This window comes from Anser anser (genome assembly GCF_964211835.1).
Source record: "Anser anser genome assembly, chromosome: 5".
Taxonomy (NCBI): domain Eukaryota; kingdom Metazoa; phylum Chordata; class Aves; order Anseriformes; family Anatidae; genus Anser; species Anser anser.
In genome coordinates, this window is record NC_139725.1 from 10,413,492 (window position 1) to 10,435,887 (window position 22,396).

The window sequence follows — 22,396 nt, forward strand, 5'->3', positions numbered from 1 at the left end:
GCTGTCAAGGTCACTTCAACCATGTCTAGATAATGCATAGTATCAGTTGAAGGAGCAGAAACAGAACTCCCACACACAAGAGGGCCGTGGAAAGCAATTGACAATATTTCCATCCAAGTCAAAAAGGCTAAAGAGAAAGTAAATAATTTGTCCAGTATCATTCACAGACAATTGGTGGAATCACAGTAGGAATAGAATATAATTCAGGTAAACTAATTTTCGTGCTTTAGTTTAAAGGTTAAAAGTATTCCTCTCTTGAATTCTGTAGCACAGTATTTGTACCTTTGCCTAGCATCTATACCAAGTTTAAGGTTAAATTTCAAGTGTCCAGGTTTGAGAAGTTCACTTGAGGTACAATTTACCTATCTAACATCTTATTTTATCATAAAAAACAATCAATCAATCAATCAATCAATTAACAACAACAACAACAAAAAAACACAAACAGAAAATATCCAAATAATATATGAAATCTTGGATAAAATACTCTGTGCTATCCAAAATGGTAGCAGTTACTCTGTGAATACAAATTATTAGCCTCCAGCGTATAAGCAAATGTGTAAGTATTCATTAGATATAAGCAAATTAGTTTACAAGTGAATAGTTGTTCTCATTTTTAATAGACCTTTCAATTTTATCTTCAAATAACAGACATCACTGTAGAAACTTAATTGAGAATAATCTATTTCAAGATTTTGTGAGTACTATATCTGCCTTCCACATATAATAAAGAGCACATACATTTTACTCTGCCCCAGCATCACCACTCCATAATAGCACGACTTTGACAGTAGCTGTAGAACCAAAAAACATTTGAAGAACACTGAGACAAACCTAAATAGACCTTGAAATGTTTTTGCTTCCTCATGGAAGCAACAATATGTTCACTGACCTACTGATGACACACTAAACTCTATTATAAACATCACCATAAAGCTTATTGGCATGGAGTCTTACAGCCTAAATAGGGCTGTGCAGAACACTCTACAGCATATAAAAGCACTTTGTGTGCTTGCAGAGAAAATCTGCTTGCAATGGACGAGTGAGAGAAGAAGAAAGAAGCTTACAATTAAAACACACTAGTAGTCAAAGGTGAGGCAAAGAAAAACAGTTTTCTGTATCTCTTCATCTCTTGATTTTTAAGAGATGCTTCAGAAATAATAATGGATGAGTTCAGGACTATTAAATCATGTATGAGATTGATGTAGCCATGGAAACAATTTGAGGAACTAGGGCAGAAATGTGCTATGTGAACTTCTTAGGTGATATAACCACCTAAAATTGCAAGATCTAAATGAACAGCTTTCCCATTCTAACTGTAAGCAGAATGGTTATTCTACCAGAAATACAAGAATTTTTTCTATCAATACAATTTACTCCTGTTCATTAAGTGTTATTACATAAAGAGATTATTGGCTGGTTCATGAAAAACACCTCTCTTATTTTCATTACTCATTCTCCCTAATACTGTTACCATGAACTTAGCATTAACATCTTAAGTAATTTTCATGCCTAAGGATATCATCATTTCAACGGTTTGTGTCTACATTCAGATTTTATGACTCAACTCTTAGCTTTAAGTATTTTCTGGAAACAAATATGTTACTAAAGCTAATTACAACAGGCTGATTTCCATAACAAAAGTGAGATTCCAAATTAAAGCTTACTTTATTTCGGGATGTTTAAAATCAAACCTGTAACTCCAACAAGATAACAGACTTCTTAAGTTACATGGAACCAGCAGTGAAAACATTTTAAAAGATTTTAGGCTATAGCAGTGCACTTAAATAAAATAGTACTAGACTCATTTTTAACATTTTTAAAATCATGTTCTACTTAAGAGTAATCCAAGATGTGCTTTTTGAGAAATTTTCTAAGGATATGGCTAAGTTAGTAATCATCTTGTGCTTAAAGAGTTTGGGAATGGATAAACTAAAGTAGATTTTTATGTTTATCCTTTTCATTACCTAATTCCAAAAATATAGAATGATTGATCTTAAGTGTATATTGCTCTCCCCCCAGCCATGCTTTTTTGAATCACCACAATAAACCAGAACAGAAAACTGTGGACCTATTTGTATTTGCAAAGTTATCCAGACTATCTTGGGCATCAGAGACAGCATAGCTTGGTTAATGTGACATGCTGCCGTAATTACCCATGCTAATGTATTTCTGCATATACCACATTGTACTGTGCAGAACTCAGGCTGTTCTCTGAACTGAGAGGAAGAAATATCTTATCTCCCCAATAAAACTGTAGTTTAACGTTTAGGAATAAACTATACGACTAGTCGTTACCTTATTTTTTTCACTTGTTTTTTCCTTTTTGCTTTATTTAGACTTAGGATGTACGTATGAAAAATACATGTGTATATAATATGAAAAATACATATATTTTAGTTTCAGGTTTATGGGATCTACTGCAAAATATTGAAAATCTGCTCATTATTACTATAGGGGGAAGTGGCAATGAAGGATGCTTGGACAGGAGGAGGCTTTTCATTTTAAATATTCAATCGCCTCTATTTGCTCTTTAGGTCTAATAGGAAGACCTAAAGAGGAACTGACATGACCACTGAACATTTTCTTTTTTTTTTTTTTTTTTTAAAAAAAAAAAAAAAAACTTTCATCTTTCACTGTGATTAAATTTCTCACTACTTTCCCTTCATTTCCTGATTTTTTATTTTTTAAATCACACCTCACAGCAGAAGAGAACCATGCACTGGAAGCATAAACATGAAGTTAACTTGTGTTGCACTTGACCATGTCATTCTATTCTGGGATAATGATTTTATCTGTTATCATTCCTTTTAAACTTTATTTACTTTTCTGTTATTAGAACGCATTAGCAGACTACTTATCTATTAGACTCCCTTTGCTATTCTCCTTTCCAGTACATCGTTGTCAGCTGACAACATCTTGTTCTTATTTATACACTAAAACAACTCTTCTCTTTGAGCATGCATGTCTGGCCTCCACTGAACACAACAGCAAGGTTATGAGTGAAATTATGTAGATGAATTTAGTGATAAATTGACAGGATTAGAACATATAGCACAAATCAAGTTTAAGAAACTGTGCAACTCAATCACATGCACTTAAACATGAAGAAAATGAAAACAGAAGATAACTATTGCAAAAGAGTGGAAAAGAAAAAATAAGATTAAAAATATGCTTATTCTATAGATATTAAATTTGATTTACTCAAATTTTCCAAACCACCGACATAAAATTTTGAAAAGTAAATATTTGTTTTGCATAAAAATGTAATGGATATGTTCAGAGTCCAAAAGAATCCAATAAAAAGCATAAAAAATATATTTCAGGTTTTTACTGGTAGTTTTAACTTTTAATAATAACTGTAATAATCTACGCGGAACACACTGAGTTTTGCTCAAATTATATTGAATTTTCAGCATTATGTTCAGCTAAATGGAAACAATTCTCCATGTTTTAGGCAATTGTTTATTTAAGGTCTTATTTAAAGTTTATTAGAAGTCACATAACATTTCCAGAGACTAAAAGAGAACTTGTGTCAGATCCTATCCAATACAAAGCTGGTTTGGACATGCAGTATTATAGCAGGTATCAGTGGATACTACAAAAAGCAGTAAACTAGGGTACTATACAGGTACATTCTTTGCAGTTCCTGAACCGATAGTGATAAATATTGGAAAATATCTCACATATTCCTCTCGCCACTGTACATGTTAAAGTCATTGGTACAGAAAGAATTCACTGTTACTGACCTCATTACTTCATTAGGCATATGTTGCTTCCCATTTAAGTGATAAAATGTGTGTAGTTCACTTTCCTTTCTTCATGAAGCTAGAACATTTCAAATATCAACTTTACCATTAGGGACCTGCTTGCTCCCTACATTTCATCACAATAGCAGATACTACTTATGCCATATTCTGCTCAGCCGCCACCTGCTGGCATTACCCATCTGCGTGAGATCCCATGACGGAATCACATACATGAAGTCATACTTCCTACACAATCTCAGTAGCAGTTGGTGCTGAGAAAACAGCAGAGATAGCTAATGAAGATAACTTTTTAATGGTTCTGAACAATTTCCAGTTTGTCAATACAAAATTTGTGGATTTTGTACTGATCTCACCCTATCACACTAAAGGGGATTATGAGTTATACATCATAACAAAGGAAATGAGTAAAGTAGATGACTATCAAGATGAATGTTGGCATCCAGGTGCTATATCTAAATTATCTGATGTTTCTAAAGATTTAAAACTGCAGTGATGCAAGTTAGATTTATGGAGAGTGCACATCATATATGCAATCTGAAACACCAGACAATTAAAAAAAAAAAAAAAAAGAAGTGTATTGTCTTTCATTGTGCCAGCAGGACACTGTCCCTGAAACTCTCAGGCGTTATAAAAAAAAAAAAAAAAACACCTTCCAAAGCAATCCTAAATTAGAATCATAAATAAGCAGAGAAGAATAACGAGCTTTTATCCTTGTACACTTTGTCAAGGCAGTATTTCTGATCTTCATTTTCTGATCAGACTAAGAAGATTTTTTTTTTTTAATATAATGATAAATCAGTTAATTCTCCAAATATATGAGTACTTACCAGCTGTAAAGCTCTCTACTCTGCTTTCCACTGTAACTTTCAACCATCTCAAAAGGAATCAGAAGACTCCTTTTGCTAGTCTTATATTGGTTTAGAGAAAGTTTCCCTTCAATATTTTCCACTAACTGCCAGAAGGACTTGCACAATATTTCAAAGGAAGACTAATAACCTTCTCTTCTACTACATGACTAATAAAAATCTCCCTTGCTTTTTTCCTGTGGAGGCAGGCAAACAGTAAAAAGGAGAATCTTGCTTGGTTGCCTCATTTACAAAAACAATAGAAAAGCCAAAGGAAGCTTCCTAAGTAATTGCTGTGATAAAAGTTGCTGTCAAGGTTAAAAGCCAGGTGTGGCTTCAGAAGATTTAGATTTAGGGTAAGGAAGTACAAATACAGACACAGAAAAACTGTACTTTTGTTTAAACTTCATATATATACAAGGGTACCCTTTGAACTTTGAAAGAAAGTTAACTTACTGGTTGGCTATAAACTTTGTATCAGTCCTAAATGCATTGCTTGGGGGAAACACAGGTAGTGGTTGTTTTAGATTTTACATGAATATAGAAGAGTTATCTTGTGTTAGCAGAATGAAGAGTCAGTTGAAAAGTCTGTTACTAGACAGACATTATCTGCCAACTAAGCCTTTTTTTTTTTTAATCTGCCTTACCTGTTATGCAAATTATATGTCAATAACATACTTTAAATCCTGTAAATTCTTCATTTTTTTTCTTTTAGCTCACATTTAAGATATTTAAGTAATTACAGTAATTAATTTAAGTCATTACAAAATCAAATGAAATTTTGTTAAAAAATAAAATGAAAGAAAAGCTTTTTCTGTCTTAACTCATCTAGCCTTGCAAAAACAAAGAAAAATCTGTCAACACAACAAGTTCTCATTGCTGTGGTTCAGATTAAAATATAAACCTTCTCTGCCTTTACTAAAGCTTCATTTTCAGGTTCTAAGTTTCCAAACTGTAAATACCATTATCTGCAAACCAATCTAAGTGATTAGGTAGCTATTATAATTAAAACAATAATAACAACAAAACAACAAAAGAACAACTTTTTTTCCAAAGCATCCCATAAAATGTGGTCTCAGAGATCACATCAATCTGTCTTAGAGAATCCTGTAGTAATGATAATACAGCGTGACTGAGAGAATAAGCCTTACAATGAATAAAAGACTCTTCATGAAGCATGCATTCAATGATATAATCACGAAGTACCACAAGCATAATGGGTGCCAGAACTGCGTAATGAACGTCCTGCTGATGGGTACAGTCAATGAACAACAGACTCTTTAAGTAACTGAGGTGGTTCTAAGATCCATAGCACAGTAGCACAGTATTACCGACTTTTTTTTATATACCAAAAAACATAGAATTGCTGGTAAAAACTGTACTGCAGATTCCGCTACTTGAAGATTGAAATCACTAGTGCTTGAAGAAAGAAATAATTCAGAATTTCTTGAGAATAGGTCATTTGTCTTATGTTTACAAGAAATTATGCTTGATAGAAAAGAAAATTAAGGGTCTCCCAGTCCCCAACAAGAAAAAAATAAACAAAATCTGTTTTGAACTGAAAATCAATCATAATTCTTTGGCATTAGAAAGGATGAAGTGTTGTAGAAAATGCCTTGTGATGAATACTATGATTAGCTAATTACTAGGTGAGATAACTTGTCAGTTTTATCTGGAGAGATGTTTTTTTCACTTATTTAGTTGAAGTTCCTACACTTTCCTATAAGCAAGTGAATTTTGTCTTTCATTTAATGTTTCTACCTACCATGTGGATTTTGCTTAGAATGAAAACCCTACACACTTCAGATCACTTTTGACTGATCATCTGCAACACATAATAATTTTTCTAAACTCTCCTAATTTCTTGAGGCCTCCCAGCTGACATAATTTTTTTTCACTCCATTCTGGGAGTCCTATGTCATAAATGCTCTAAATTATATATTTTTTAAAAAGAAGACTACCGTAATTTAAATGAGTCAATGCAAATCATTAGAACCTTCGATCCTACAAAATTTTGGTCACTTTTGCTACAGAGAATTCTATTCACTGCTTCTGTAGGTCAAATTGTCATACAGGAGCCTCCTACATTTCTTTCTGTGAGATGTCTATTTATTTAAACATTAGCTTAACCAGCCCATTAAAAATCATATTTTAAAAAATATCTAAGCTATTATGGCAATTGATACAATTTAATAAAGTTTTCTGTCCATTACCTTTAAAGATGATTTAGTCCGAGGTTCTGTTTTCTGTCTGGCAAGCTTGTTTTGAATAAGCAATGACTGATCTGTACGAACATCGTAATTCCCATGCTCTGAATCATCTGTGTATGTGTCTTTGTCCTTTCCTACATCTGAAGGAAAAACAGAAGAAAACAGTAGGCTCATTTTAGGTTATCGTGGAAAGAAACTGACAGTAAAGTTATATCTGCAGTGGAATACTCCTCTTAAGTGTTAAGTTTTCAATAACTTGTATTCTATCCTTTCCTGCAAAAGCTTTTCATTTGAACTGGTTGTCTTAAACTAGAATTGACTTCCTTTTCAGTAGAAATCCTACTGACAATTCTCCTCTACTACCATTTAAATCAGAAAATCCCACAACATCCTTCACAGTAGTTAAAACCAACCAAACAAAAAACAACCAACCAACCAACCAAAAAAACACAATGCAAATATTCAGCTCTTTTGTGCTTGACTCATAACTGTCAAGACTCAAAATGTGTAATTAAATTGGCAGGTGCATCCTGGATATAGGGTAACGTTATTGCATGTTTTTTTAATTACAGAAGCAATGAAAATGCTTCTGCTATACACATGCTGCTCATCATTACATATAGTATTTGAAAATTTGCATATTAAGGTATTGCGGTGAAAACTTAAGAGGTGTACCCAAAGGTAATAGAATATAGTTGACACCATGAAAAAAGTACTCTTCTTCAGTGGATTTCCTTTTAATCACTCAACAAAAGCGTTTATAAAAATATTTGCATACTCCAGCATAGTTGCACATGACTGAGGTCCTTCATCAAAGCTTATTAGGATCCACTATTAGAAGTTAGATTTCCTTCTGCATCATGACCGCAGGCAAGACTGTAGTTAAGTCTCTGAGTCACCCTATATCCTCCATTGGAAAGAGAATTGTTCTTCAGTCATTGAATTTCCTTTCACATTCTCCATCTAAAAGATCATGACAAGGCTTACCATACACACTCAGAGGAGTAAAATGAGGGATAATGCCTGTACAATGTTGGATCATATAACATCTACTGAATGCTGGAAAATGGTTAGCTTTGAAAAAAAATATTTTAAAGATAAAAAGATGGAATAATTATTCCCACGCAATTATATCTTGGACAAATTGCAAATAGAAACTATTCAGACCAAAAAGTTACCCATAAATCCTGAGCCAAGTTCTCATCTCAGCTTTCATATCAACATGGGAAAAGTCAAGGGAACTGGGAACAGCATTTATCCCAGTAATTCTAAACCCTAAATAGAAGCCAAGAAACAAGCCATGGTTGCTGTGGGAACCACAATCTTGAATTTCCTGAATTTTATATTCAGAATAGCTCATCTACAACAACAAAGTATTTTTCATTAAGTTGTCCCTTAAATTCTCCACAGTAAATATTACAGAAAAAAAACAATCACAATTATCTCATGTAGCTTAAACATTTCTGAGAAGGAATATTAAACTGGAACATTTACAGAAAGCTGTTTTTTTTTCCCTGCAGTTTAGCTACTTACATTATAATTGCACAAAATGAGCCCTCAGTGATTTCCGATGTTGATATTAACCTCAGTAAATCTGTGAAGGGACTTTTTAATATATGAAATAGCCTGTTTTGATTGTGAGAGCACCAAACTTAGCCTTTATTTAATCTAAAGAAAGTTTTAACCTAATATACAGGTTACTCTCCAGACAACAAAAGGGAACGTAGTAAAAAGACTGCAAAATGCTTTAAGTAGTACAAGGTAGGAAATAGGATACTTAAGCAAATGTGCTGATCTGACTCACTCCCAGATGTGTAAAATGAAAAGAAGGAAAAAGTCCTATGAAACCTAACCTCTTACACCTAGATAAGCCATTTGAGTTGAAAGAAAGACTTTACTTACATTAAAAAGTCCACTTATACAGGGAAAGTTTTATAGGATTAGAGACTTCGAGTACATCTAAAACAAAAAAAACTTTGCAAAAGTATATTGTTTTATTTAAATAATCTTAAGTTATGAAACGAGTTTTATTGCTCAATATACTTTAGTTACTACACGTTTTTTAAATTTTCAACGCCATGACTTTTAAAATGTACCATCCATTTTCTGTAAAAAAGATTACCTTCCATCTAGAGGAACCTGCTACGTTGTCTGAAATGTAGACTGAAAAGATTTTAGCAATGAAAAAAACCACAAATTTAGAATTAAAAAGATTATAAAACTTAACAGAATCTAGCACTGTACATTTTAACAATCGATGACTTATTTTATGCACTGAAAACACTATTCCGCAAGGTAATGGTATCAATATAGTAAAAATGGGAGGAATTAAGATTAACACACATTTAATTATTGCACTAGAGTATATATTACTTGCTTGCAGGGCAAGCAGGCGATCAGGCCCAGTCAGCATGGGTTTATGAAACGCAGGTCCTGCTTGACGAACCTGATCTCCTTCTATGACAAAGTGACGCGCTTGGTGGATGAGGGAAAGGCTGTGGATGTGGTTTACCTTGACCTCAGTAAGGCTTTTGACACAGTTCCCCACAACATTCTCCTCAAGAAACTGGCTGCTCGGGGCTTGGACTGGCGTACGCTTCGCTGGGTTAGAAACTGGCTGGATAGCCGGGCCCAGAGAGTTGCGGTGAATGGAGTCAAATCTGGTTGGAGGCCGGTCACTAGTGGTGTCCCCCAGGGCTCGGTACTGGGGCTGGCCCTCTTTAATATCTTTATCGATGATCTGGATGAGGGCGTCCAGTGCACCCTCAGTAAGTTTGCAGATGACACCAAGCTAAGTGCGTGTGTCGATCTGCTCGAGGGCAGGAAGGCTCTGCAGGAGGATCTGGATAGGCTGGAGCGATGGGCTGAGGTCAACTGTATGAAGTTCAACAAGGCCAAGTGCCGGGTCCTGCACCTGGGGCACAACAACCCCAAGCAGAGCTACAGGCTGGGAGATGAGTGGCTGGAAAGCTGCCTGGCCGAGAGGGACCTGGGAGTATTGGTTGATAGTCGGCTGAATATGAGCCAGCAGTGTGCCCAGGTGGCCAAGAAGGCCAACAGCATCCTGGCCTGTATAAGAAGCAGTGTGGCCAGTAGGGCTAGGGAAGTGATTGTGCCCCTGTACTCGGCTCTGGTGAGGCCGCACCTCGAGTACTGTGTTCAGTTTTGGGCCCCTCGCTACAGGAAGGACATGGACGTGCTCGAGCGAGTCCAGAGAAGGGCGACCAAGCTGGTGGGGGGTCTGGAGAACAAGTCCTACGAGGAGCGGCTGAGGGAGCTGGGCTTGTTCAGCCTGGAGAAGAGGAGGCTCAGGGGCGACCTCATCGCTCTCTACAGTTACCTTAAAGGAGGCTGTAGAGAGGTGGGGGTTGGTCTGTTCTCCTACGTGCCTGGTGACAGGACGAGGGGGAATGGGCGAAAGTTGCGACAGGGGAGTTTTAGGTTGGATGTTAGGAAGTACTTCTTTACCGAAAGGGTTATTAAGCATTGGAACGGGCTGCCCAGGGAGGTGGTTGAGCCTCCATCCCTGGAGGTCTTTAAAAGACGTTTAGATGTAGAGCTTAGCGATATGGTTTAGTGGAGTACTTAGTGTTAGGTTGAAGGTTGTACTCGATGATCTTGAGGTCTCTTCCAACCTAGAAATCTGTGATACTGTGATATTACACCTGTCTGAAAAAATGTCAGAGACATAGCATACAATCGATATTTAAAAAGTATATCCAAGCGTGCACATTTTTCTTAACATTAATATGCATTAATGTCAGGAAGCATGCTTTGCAGATGCTTTGAATAAACTTGCTGTCCTGTTTGTCTCTTCTGCAGCATACTTTAAGACAAAATATTTAATATAAATAATAAAATTCCAGAGAAAAATGTAAATGGATTGCATGGCATTTATATACCAGAACAGGCTAGATAGAATAATTGAAACGTGTATGGTTTTGGGAGGCATGTTTTGTTTCTTAAGTTGAACTTCTTATAAATTTCTTTTGAACAGTTCCAAAATTTGTGAAGAATACAAAATGAAATTCGTTCATTTTAGAAAAGGATCTTGGGAGATCATGAGATGAAACTTTAAAAAAGCAGTCAATGCTATTAGTGGAATTCTATGACCAGGTGCTTCTCCTATAATAAGGTAACCACCACTTCTATTAAAAGATAAAGTCTCTCTTGGGCAATTGACATGCTCTTAAAGATAAAATTATATGACCTAAGTTACTTTAAATTCAGTTCTTACTAGCATCACCAATGCATGCTACATTTTATACAAACACAGTCATTTAGCTTCTGCAACCTTTCCTAAATAACTGCAGTTTTAAAACTTCCATGACATTTTTGGATTATTTTAGTCTATAAAGTAACACTATTTTCTGCTATCCTTTCCTCTACAATCTCTATTATTTATTTATTTTTGCATTTTAACTGTCATTTGGGATCATCACAAGCCAAAACAAGATAGCATCTCTGGATGTTGTGGCTGGAGCTGTACTGCTCAGGGATGAAGGATGTTTTTAATGCAACATAGCCCAAAGGCAGTGAAATGGACTGTTTCTCTCTTTCTCTTGCATTATAAGCACCCACCTTTAAATTCAAACACAGAGACTTGATTTGGCTGCAGCTCCACAAAACATCACGAGAAAAGCTCGTGAGCTTCAAGCTCTTCACTCTACACTGTGGGAAATCCACTGTTTACTTCATTTCATTTCTTTATTTCCCATCATGCCTTCCCTGGCCTACAACAACTAAATTGGTTGTTATTGGTTGTTACTGCCGAGAACAACTGCCAGCTTACACCGCTCTTGTGGTTCTTGGATGGACTCTAGTGCCAACCACTAACTAGCCTGCCTGATTTGGGGAGGGGCAGAGAGTAGGCAAGAAGTCACCAGAGGAGCAAAAAAGGAAAACTGAGTTCACGTTGCTCCTTAACAGACCTCAGGCAACTGCCTGCCTCCCCCCAAATTTGTTCTCTTTTCTGCTGGTAACAACTCCTGTCCTACATGTGCTTTGCTGTTGTGGTGGTTTTACCCTGGGAAAAAGCAAAAGATTAAATTTTAAATAAAGACGAGAATATTTAATCAGAGAAAAGGGTGACAGATCCTAATTCTAGAGGCAAAAACCAATGATATTTCAATTTTCAATGAAGTCAATGGGAATTTCTCTATTCAATTCAGTAAATCAAGGACATCTCTTTAATTGGGTATGTATTTATAGCACTGACACAATCGTTAGCACATCTGAACATTTACGTCCATCTGTACCATCAACCTGGATCCAGATTTAGGTACAAAATGATTTTCTTTTAAAAAAATTAAGCATTAATCAAGCGGATAACATCTCTTACTCAAAGCAGTTTGAAAACCTACTTGCTAGTCTGTTTTTTTACCTTGAACACAGGAGCAAGATGAATAACTTCAGTCTTTATTCATCACAACAGATATCTACCATTTCTGACATACAGTTTTATTAAGATTGATGCATGATAGTGAGACTTACCCTAAGGGCACTTATAAGAAAAAAAAAATGATGGAGAGATTTTCATTTCTAGGAGTCTTTTACCCAACAGCACAGAAGCACTTAGAAATTAATTTCCAGGTCCACAGTTTGCATTTTCACCTTTTGTCTTCTTCAGTCCTTAGCTACCTTTCTTTCTATCACATAATTCTGAAGGGCCAAGAGTGCATTTTAATTTTATGATAATTACAACATAAAAAGTATTTGTCCCAATTTCCCTGCAACATACCATCCATTAATATTTTAGATAACTGGTGTAGGATAGAAGATCTTTTTCAACTGAAACCTGACACTATTACTGAAAGGGAAAGTCATATAAAAATTATTCCTTGATAGTTTTATTTCACAAATTCTGATAAAACGATTATTATTGGACCTTGTAAGCTTTAGAAAGAATTAGATTATTGGTCAAGAAGTTAATCCCCTTTTGCCCCAATTTTAGTCCCAGAAACAACAAATAACCTGCAGGAGGATATCACTAGACACTCAGATAAATGAGGTTGTGATGAATTTAGGCCATCTTAGTTTATTCTGGTAGGTACCTGGAATGCTATATTGTAAACATACCATTAAAGGCTTTTCAGCTACCTGCATATGCATACTTATATACCAAATGCTAGCATAGTTGATGACTGCAGGCTTTTCTTAGTGTACAATTTCTCACAAGAATTGTAACCATTACACAGAATATATCTAATTTTTAAAAAGGGAGCCAGGCAGGCTTTTAGCTATCTGGAGGAGTTAAGATGGTATACAGAATTGGTACAGGCAGATTAAACACCCAAAGTACTTAGATACTTTAAACCTCAATATTTTACTTTCAGAAGACTAATCCTTACCTACTTCCAGTAAGCACTACACTCCTAATGGATCGCTTAGCTGCATTACTCATGCTGCCAGCTCTCCAGGTGTGAACCAGCTCTAGTGTGGCAGCTGGACAATGCCCTCAGACACTGTGTACATTACAAAGTATCCTAAGGCAGATTTTCAGCCATCTCAGCACACAGTCAGAATAGATGTCACCACACTTAACCCATGGTGAACGTTAGCTGAAGATCAAACAAGCTTTTGAAAAATGTATTCTAAGCATCACAGTGGAAACATCCCTTTTCTGTTGAAGCAGAAATTGAGCCCGAGTCATATTCTTGAATCATATTCTTCTCAATCTCTGCATTACCATGCATAAAGCACTCATAATTGACCTAATTCAGAAAAAATAATATGAAAAAAGAATAAATGAATTACAAAGTTTTGTTTTAATTGCTAATGAGGCAGCTGATAAAAACTGCCAAATAAATTAAAATTAGATGCTCATTATAGCTAAACCCTGAATGCCAATTTCTATTGATTGTATTATCCATTACTCGTTTTTGACATCTTAATTGAAATGAGACATTTCAGCATGTCATAGTTCTGCCTACTTTGACACAGTTTAGAAAGCTACTTATATGCAGATATTTCTGTTAGAACGAGCAAATTGGATTTTCAAGTTAACAAGCAGACTGAGCATCAGATTCACAAGTTTTTCCTCCTAGTTTAACTGCACTTTCAATATGGTCTAACTTCTCAAAATCTTCATGCCTTAGCTACTTATGCGATAAACAGGAATTTAAAAGGCCTTAATCTGTATTGCAATAAGAAAACCCTTTGTAAATCTGTTTTACAAGGTTTGGAAGTGGACATAAACGAATTCAAACCTGGCAACACTAATGACAGTAGTTTTAACAATGTAAATGAACCTAGCAGGTAGAAAAACATGCCACCTATCTGTCCAAATACTGCCACTGCGCTTCTGCTCCTACTGCTGAACACAGAGGATGACTCGAGAAAAGAACACACTACTCAGTGGAAGATTATTTCCTGTTTCTGTGAGCCTTTGCACCTGACATAGTTCTTTTTTTTTTATTTTATTTTTTATCTTTTTAATCCATACTACGCATTACAGGAATGAGCTCATCTCCTTTTTGGCATTTCACTTTCTGTATGTGGTGGCTCCTACTAAATATTTCCCACTTAATTACTTTTTCTAACTCTAACTAGAGTCACTATTATTGGTAGCTGCAGTAAAGGCAAATTTAGTAACTGAAATCAAACCTTCTATGTCATTTAAATCCAGCTGGCACTACTGAACTAATTGCTGAGCACATCTTTCAGAAGAAAAACAAAGCACAACAAAATCAGAAAAGGACATAAATATACACCAGTATTTTCAAGCAAATATCCACAGACAGAAGACTTAGAAAGAAAGCAAAATGCTGAATTCCCTTTGAGAGGGTGAATGACAACTGCTTGAGTTTCATTGGTATGACTTTCAAATCTATTAAAACATGGATAACATCGTAATAATATTTTGTCATGGTAATAAGTTCAGTAATATTAATGTCCATGTTCTTGTGTAACCCAGATTTCCATGCATCTACATATACAACACATGTATTTTCAAATTTTCTTCTATTTACTTATACGATCCTGACACTCAATTCTAAAATAGCATGGGAAAGGGTTTTCTCATGTTGCTATAACTACGCATTTTAGGTATTTGTGACTATCGCATCAACATAACATGCATTGTCTCCTGAAATTTAATTTGTGCAACATGACACAAAGTCATACAGAGCCTGTAGCTTTCATCACAAAACGTATGGCCATATTGTTAATATGAGAATGCACCGCAGGTAAGTGCTCTATCACAGACATACTGTTCTTCTTACCTGAAATACCACACTGAGACAGCCTGAGTGTTTTTGTCATCCCACATAAGCATCTCCCCCATGTCTGGCATCAAAGATTTTAGCTAGACAGTAAATACTTCTACTGTCTCTACAACAGTTGCTCTGAAGTTTTCCAGTTTGATACTAGAACAAAAACTTCAGGCATCTTTCAAGAAAAATTCCAGGTATTACAGACTGTAATGATGTCACCAAGTTGCTGTGCGTACCACTCTTGCAGAAATCTGTAACTCAACTCTCAGCCTTCCACTCCCTGACAAACTGCTCGCCTGTCAGGGTACTGGTTACTCTGCACGTCTCCCCCACTGTCAGAAATCTTCTTCCACAGATATTTTCAAAGAAGTCTTGACGAACTGGGATTTTCTCATCAAGAAACTTATTCAGAAAATTCCCCCAGATGCATGGTTACTGGATTTGACTAGCTAGTTGTAGCTAAATGGGTTGACATAAATTTATTTCTGTTGAGAATAAATTTGCTGTAACTGTTTTTTCCACGTACACATCCAGAATTGGAGCCATACTATATTGGTTAGCAGGCATATTTGTCTCTTAGGGAAGGTCTTAGGTAAAAAGCCATTTTCTCAACAATCAAAAATCAGGAATATTTAACTCATTAGAAAAGTAGAAGTCATACAAGAAGCTGCCCTGAAGCTTGAGTGATTAATATCCTTGGTGAACAGCAAGCTCAGATTTTAGATTTGTCTATTGAAAACTCAAGCTAAAATAAGCGACAAGGTCAGACAATTGACAAAAAGAACCTAATACTCTTCAATAATTCAAAAACCTAGGAAGAGAAGGAACATTTTCAAGGAAGTCGAAGCAACAGCATGATTTTGCTCTGGAGAGAACAGAAAATTTCTACAACCACCCTTTGAGAAATACAATGGATCCTGTTTATTAAAGGTCCAGAACCAAGCATCGGGTGCTTTCCACCTTGTGTAAGATCTGAAAGCCCTGATGTTAACCTTTGCTGGATGTGAATTTCCACCAAGCTTTGGCTAAGCACGGAGCATTATGGCACATCTGAAACCCCACAGATCACATTATACATTACAGAAGCTCAATGCCTATTTCTTTCCTTGAATTCCCTGATTCCTCAAACTAAAAACACTACTTACCACCTAAAACTGACAGAGGAAAAAAAAAAAAAAAAACAACACATAAAACCATTATGTCCTCGGTTCTGTTTGCCTGTGTTATCTGTAACAAAGGTGTAATACATGATCTGCCTACTTTACAAATTCATCAGCATTACTGACTAAATAAGTCCAATACATTTATGGCCTTAGCTACAATTTCAATTAATTAAAGGAGAAGCTTTCCATTGAATTCAAATCGTTTATCTGATGCCTATTAGCCCCTTTCTCACAAAGAGGTAGAAGATCCAGTCAGTTACAATTCTGAAAGAGAAGAAAGCCATCTGGTCTATTTTGTGTACACTTCCGTGATACTGTCTAATTAAAAATTCACCACATTCACTTAATTCAGCATTCTTTCATGTTCTCAGGAGAGCGGTTTGAAAAGGTTTTTTAAAAAGATGATACCCATCAATCAGACTGTTTTGCAAACTCCATCCAAGTGCCAGAATGCTGACCAAAGCTTGGAGCAGCACTGCATCATTCTCACTTCCTTGGTGATCAAAGCTCAAGCAGCAATACTCCCTTGACTGTTCAGATTCAGGAAAAAAAAAAAAAAATCTATTTTCTCTTTGCTTTAGAATCACAGAATGGCTTAGTCTTGGAGACAATTTCTTACCCACATAAACAAGATCCTCAAAAGAAAAAAAATGAATTTTGAAGGTTTATAGAAAGTTGTTTTTTTTTTAAACGGTCTCTGATTTCTCTTGGTCAATCAGCTTAATGCTGATTTTATCTAATACAATCCCTACTACTCCTTTCTGGGATTTATTTATAAATACTGTTTCGTGCCTGTAGGTGAAGATCCCAACCAATCACACTTCTCTAAATATATAATAGTTCCACTGATTTCAGTGATATAATTGGGGAGTGTCTCGATTTACACACGCAAATTAACAAACCATTTTAGAAAAAGGCTACCATTTAAGTATTTTCTTCTGTCTCTTCAAATAGCATAGCTATAGTCAGAAAAGAACATCCACAGAAAAGTTTAATACAATTTTGAGCTGATGGGACTCGATCTCGACTCGATCTATCTTTTCCTCAATCTCTGAGGTCTCCACGTTTATTTTCAGGTGAAAACTATGTGAATATGAACGAAAAATAGTGCATCACTTACTAAAAAAAATTTCCTCTACCACACATAAATATGCAATAATATCAGTATGTGTATATGTGAGCAATTAGTTGAAATAAAATAAAAGAACAGGATTAAAAAAAAAAAAGAAACTAAGAGTAACAGTGTAAACTTCTCATACCCATACTTGCCTACCCAATGAAACCAATTACACTGAGGGACAGCACTAACTTCAACAGGAACCTAACTGAGACGTGTGGTTTTCTAACACAATCTTCATGCCAAGTTTTTGGACTCTGTCACAATTTTGAAACATTTTTACTTTGTTTTGGAGGAACTATCAGGTTCACTCACATTTCCAGTAGTCACTGCTTTAGGAGACTTTGAAGAGTTTTTTCTCTATCATATATTTTAGGAAGCAAGAAAAATCAATACAAAAACAAGTGAGAGCTAAGCAGAAATAGCTTTCTAAAAGCAAATCTCTTTCCTTCAGCATGAAGATACCATTTTTAGTTGGATGCTACACTGACTCTGAACAAAAAGAGCTTTCACAGTAGTTATGCAAGGTACAGCAAAATCTTTATGTACTTCTAATGGGGGATATATAGACAGGGAATTTAAAAAATAGTTTTGGAACCTACAAGTTATTCCTTTTGTGTGTATATAGTCTCTGACATTGCAAGGATGACATTATTTTAAGGCTTTTCTACTTTCTTTGGCTTTAAGCATCTGAATAGCATAAGTGCAGGTACAAATATGCCCCAATTACAGCTATTTTTCTGTGTAACCTTTTTTTTTTTTTTGCCAGATACTTTGTTTGTGAATATGTAGAGCAAAAACAACACAACAACTGCAACCATGGCAATCCTGAACAAAGTAATATACAGGAATAATAATAATAGGAGAAAACCCCACAATTTCAAATGAATTTGTAATGTATGCTTCAAAGTGGTTGTATTATGAAGGACTGTTATGGAAACAGGTTACATTAAATGTATGAAAAAATACATGTCTCTTTAATCGCTATTTACTGTTTGTCTAAAAATTGAGAAAGTATTACGAAACTTTCTGAAATGTCTCCCTTAAAATATCTATGATAGCACACATTTCATTAGTCACATTTATTCTCCCATTTCAAAACAACCTGGCAGTTCAGGATAAGTATTGCTCTTCCACACAGAAATACCACAAGTGTAATGGAAGCATCGGCAATTTGTTATTACTTGAGTTCAGACATAAACTTACCTAAAAATGGATCATTGTATTCTGTATTAGACAGCTTGATCAAGTTGTTTTCCAAAGTCTCCATCACTTTAGCTGGAATAAAAGCAATAGTCATATCATCATACACATGTATGAAGGCAAGATATGCTTTTTAAAGCCATCAGTGACTCAAAACATAAGAAATACGCTCAAGTGTTGATAAGTACTTTCCGCTGGCAGAAGAAAAAACAATCACTTTACTGAAGACTTTCACTCTTCCAGAGAAAAGTTTAACTTGGTAAAATAACTTACTAGAGTAACATTTAGTGCCTATCGACATTAAGGAAGGACTTTCCAAAATTTAGCTGCAGAAACCAGCCAATTCAATCTATACAGGTTCACACAGATTTGACAACAGTGTTTGGCAATAGCTGGCAATAGGGTACATACACAATGACTGAAATCTCCAGCTAGACTAGTCTCTCTGTTAAGGCACGCTTATCTATTAAAATAGCGATCATAAAATAAAAGTAGAGCCTGTGCCAAATACAAGCTAAAATTCATAGATATTTTCTCCCTTCTCTCATTCTCTTCATAGCACTCTTCCCTGCATCGTGACAGCGAATGAAGAAGTCTGCTCCAACATGTTCATACTTAAAGACTTTTAGTACAGAAAGCCCGGTATTTTTTTTTTTCCTCTCTCTCCTAGGACAGATTACTGAAACTTTCATGCTGTTTCACAGCATATGTGAGCAGTTCCTTGTCTTATTTTCAGCGAGCACAAATAACTTGCAATTTAGACAAATAAGCAAAATTTTTTTAAGCCTCACTTCAAACATTATAGGGATTACACTCAAGAACTCAGCACCAAGGTTCTTCTAGCCGTTGCATACAACTCTGTCACTGTCTCTTCAACAAACTGTACATACCCAAACATATCAAAGCTTATCAGATGCCTCCGTAATTTAATGGAAGATGCTAAAAAACTGATCTAAGGTATCACAGGACTATGAATAATGTTCCCAAAGATCCCTTCCACACCCAGTGTTGGAAGAAGCTGCTGAGAGACAGCCTCTTACCTCGTTCTGACACTACATCCACTGTAGCTGTAGATGTCCCTGCACTTAGGGGCTGAGGCCGAGGCTGTGGCTGCACACGATTTGGCTGCAGAAATGAAGAATGCTTGCTCAGACTCTGAGGATGAGTTTGGCTCTGAGCTAAGCATGGCAGCGATCTTCTAGAGGGTTGTAAGGGATGTTCTTTCACCGTCTCACTCTTGCTGGTATTCATACCTGGAAAAGCCAAAAGAAAAGGAAGCTGTATTAAGCAACAACGAAGACAGACTGCTTATTTTGAAAATTCAAGTTTTTTCATCCACTTAATAAGCAACTCTCCGACTAAACAAAAAATGTTTAAAATATTTCAAATTTGAAGAAGAATGCTGAGCTGAAAAGAGAATCCAGGAATTCTTCACCTACTCTTCCATCAAAAACCAAGGATTCACATTGACAATATTCTTAATCTTGTACTTCCATGGTACATATGTTATCCAGTCATTAGGAAGCAAATGACAGTACCCAGTGTTAACCCCGTTACAATGATTTGTCTACCAAAATTTCATGAATAAAAATACTCAAAGACACACACACACACACAAAAAAAAGACATACAAGCAAAAAATGTTCATGAACTTCCCAAAGGATTCATGACCAGCTTCTTCTTTGAAATATACCTAAAATGCTTCTGAGTTATGACAAATCTATTAGCTAATTCTAGTTTTTTTCTTTTGAGATGCATGCACAATCATGGGCTTTCATATGTGTTGCCTAGCTTCAGGTTCAGGTCATTCATTGACACTAGTCAATTGTGTAAAACCAATGAGAACACCCGAAAGAGCAGATTGTTAATTTAAATGAAAAAATGTGAATTGCAGATCAATGCTTTCAGTGAATCATCTAAAAATGATGCAAATATCAATCCCTGTTCTGAGTTTGCCCTATTCTAACATCTCAACTCCCTGTTTCCAAAATACATCTCACAAATTTTTAATAATTAGCAAGTTCTCTAATTGTATCTCCATGTTGGGGACATAACAAGCAATACTATAATTGCTTATATTTCCTGTCCACAAACAAGAGATCATCTACATTTCCTAGACTTACGCTTAAAGTATCAGACATTAAGATTGTTACCAGCCATTTGAACATCTGCAAAATATTTTTAACTCATTTAATCCTGAAAGACTTTATAAAAATTGTAAAGCTTGTTAACACTAAATTGCAATAATGTAGTAATAATATCTAAAATTCATATTTTTTCTAGAGATTGAGGGGAACGGTAAACAATCCAAGTGCACTTGTCTAAGAAAAGTACAATCGATTATATTATATTCGCAAGAAATAAGGGGAAGACAAGACACAATTTACGGCTTCTCTGCATAAAAAGTTCTTTGCCAGGATGCTCAGAGTCCACCTTAGTCCAACATCAGAACATCCCCAGTCATGGTCACAGTACAGAATTGTTCAACACACACTAAAAGAAAGCATTATCATCATCTATGTTGGCATTATTAGTCTTATAACTTCAGATTTAGACATCAAGATACCATGAAAGAATTATTCTTTCCTTAATAGATCGAGCACTTTGAAAATTTCTCATATTACTTCAATTACACTGCAGAAACGCAGACATGAAATAATTTAATGGCAATTAAATACACACACTCACTGAATAGCAGGCATTTCATGCAATAGTGTGTGTCAGAAAATATAGTAACTTGCTTTACTGACTAGATTGCCTTTGTTTTGTTTCTTGCAAGTGAAACAGACATTTAAGTTTAATATTTTATTTGTCTTTTTGAAGGCATTTGAAATGAAATGCTAGCTACAGGAAACGAGCTTCTTTGAGAACTGCTCTTCCTATGGAAATATTGACACTAGAAAGTCTTAATGAAAACTCACAATTCATTTTTCTGTATCAAATGCAAATTAGTTTGTCTCAAAAAGAAAACCAAGCTTAAGATTCTGTGCTTCAGTACCTATTAAAAGCAATATAACAAAGAATTAAAAAATAGCAAGGAAAATGATTAAAATGAAAAACTAATATACCACTATTTGTTGGTGACATGACTTTCTTGTCTCATGCATTTCTGAGTGGACATGAAATCTTAAGATGAATATTACAAGTCACATATGTTCATTAACCTACTGGGTCCTCCCAAAACATTGCTTTTGACTAAACTTAGCACGCTGTTTTATTTAGCATTCATGTTTCCATCCTTTTTGATGTGAAACTGATTCTCGGTGTTGTCCAAAAAAACAAGAAAGCCATATATGTTTTCAGAAGACATGACAAGTCAAGCATTTTCTCAAGCAGTAATTTAAAATGTACAATTTACCTCTGCATTGGATAGTCTTATGGCTTGCTTATGAAGAATGCTAAGGCCCCCTATCTGTATAAAATCAACAGATCTTCTGTGATTGCTGTACACAGTGTCAAAGATCCTCAGACAATTAACGAAGAGAGTCCACTTTACGACATTACTTCTCTGCTTGAGTGCATAATTTACACTGTAGCACTTCCTTAAAAATCCTAGTCTCTTAGTACTGTATTTTACCTCTCTCCATTTGTGCTATGTAAACAACTAAATCAAAAAACAACAACAACAACAACAAACCCACCACGCAATCTAAACCTATCTGTTGCTTGGAGTGCCATGAAATTCTGAGGAATTGTCCTCAACAAAATCTGTGCCACTCGAAGAAGCACGTCACACTCAGCAAGGATGTCTCTTCTCTGAAGCTCAAATGGGAGTCCATAATGAAGGTCCTTTGATTAGCAGGATAGTTCCAGTGTTTATCTACATTGGCTAAAGGCTTAAAAGAGCCTTTCATTTCAAAACCTCCCTGAGCTCA

At 35.6% G+C, this 22,396-nt stretch overlaps 1 protein-coding gene across 20 annotated transcripts in view; it reads right to left on the bottom strand.

Moving 5' to 3' along the window:
• ANO3 (anoctamin 3) overlaps positions 1–22,396 on the bottom strand; it is a 262,481-nt gene that overhangs the window by 80,251 nt on the left and 159,834 nt on the right. For 16 of the 20 annotated variants that reach the window (XM_083838211.1, XM_083838225.1, XM_083838216.1 and 13 more), the window contains 3 exons: positions 19,562–19,774; positions 18,525–18,596; positions 6,829–6,965 (listed from right to left, as the gene is read on the bottom strand). In XM_083838211.1, the coding sequence (XP_083694337.1) occupies positions 6,829–6,965; positions 18,525–18,596; positions 19,562–19,774 (422 nt within the window). The remainder of the gene's footprint in view (positions 1–6,828; positions 6,966–18,524; positions 18,597–19,561; positions 19,775–22,396) is intronic. The other 4 variants (XM_083838227.1, XM_083838217.1, XM_083838220.1 and 1 more) reach the window with 1 other exon arrangement.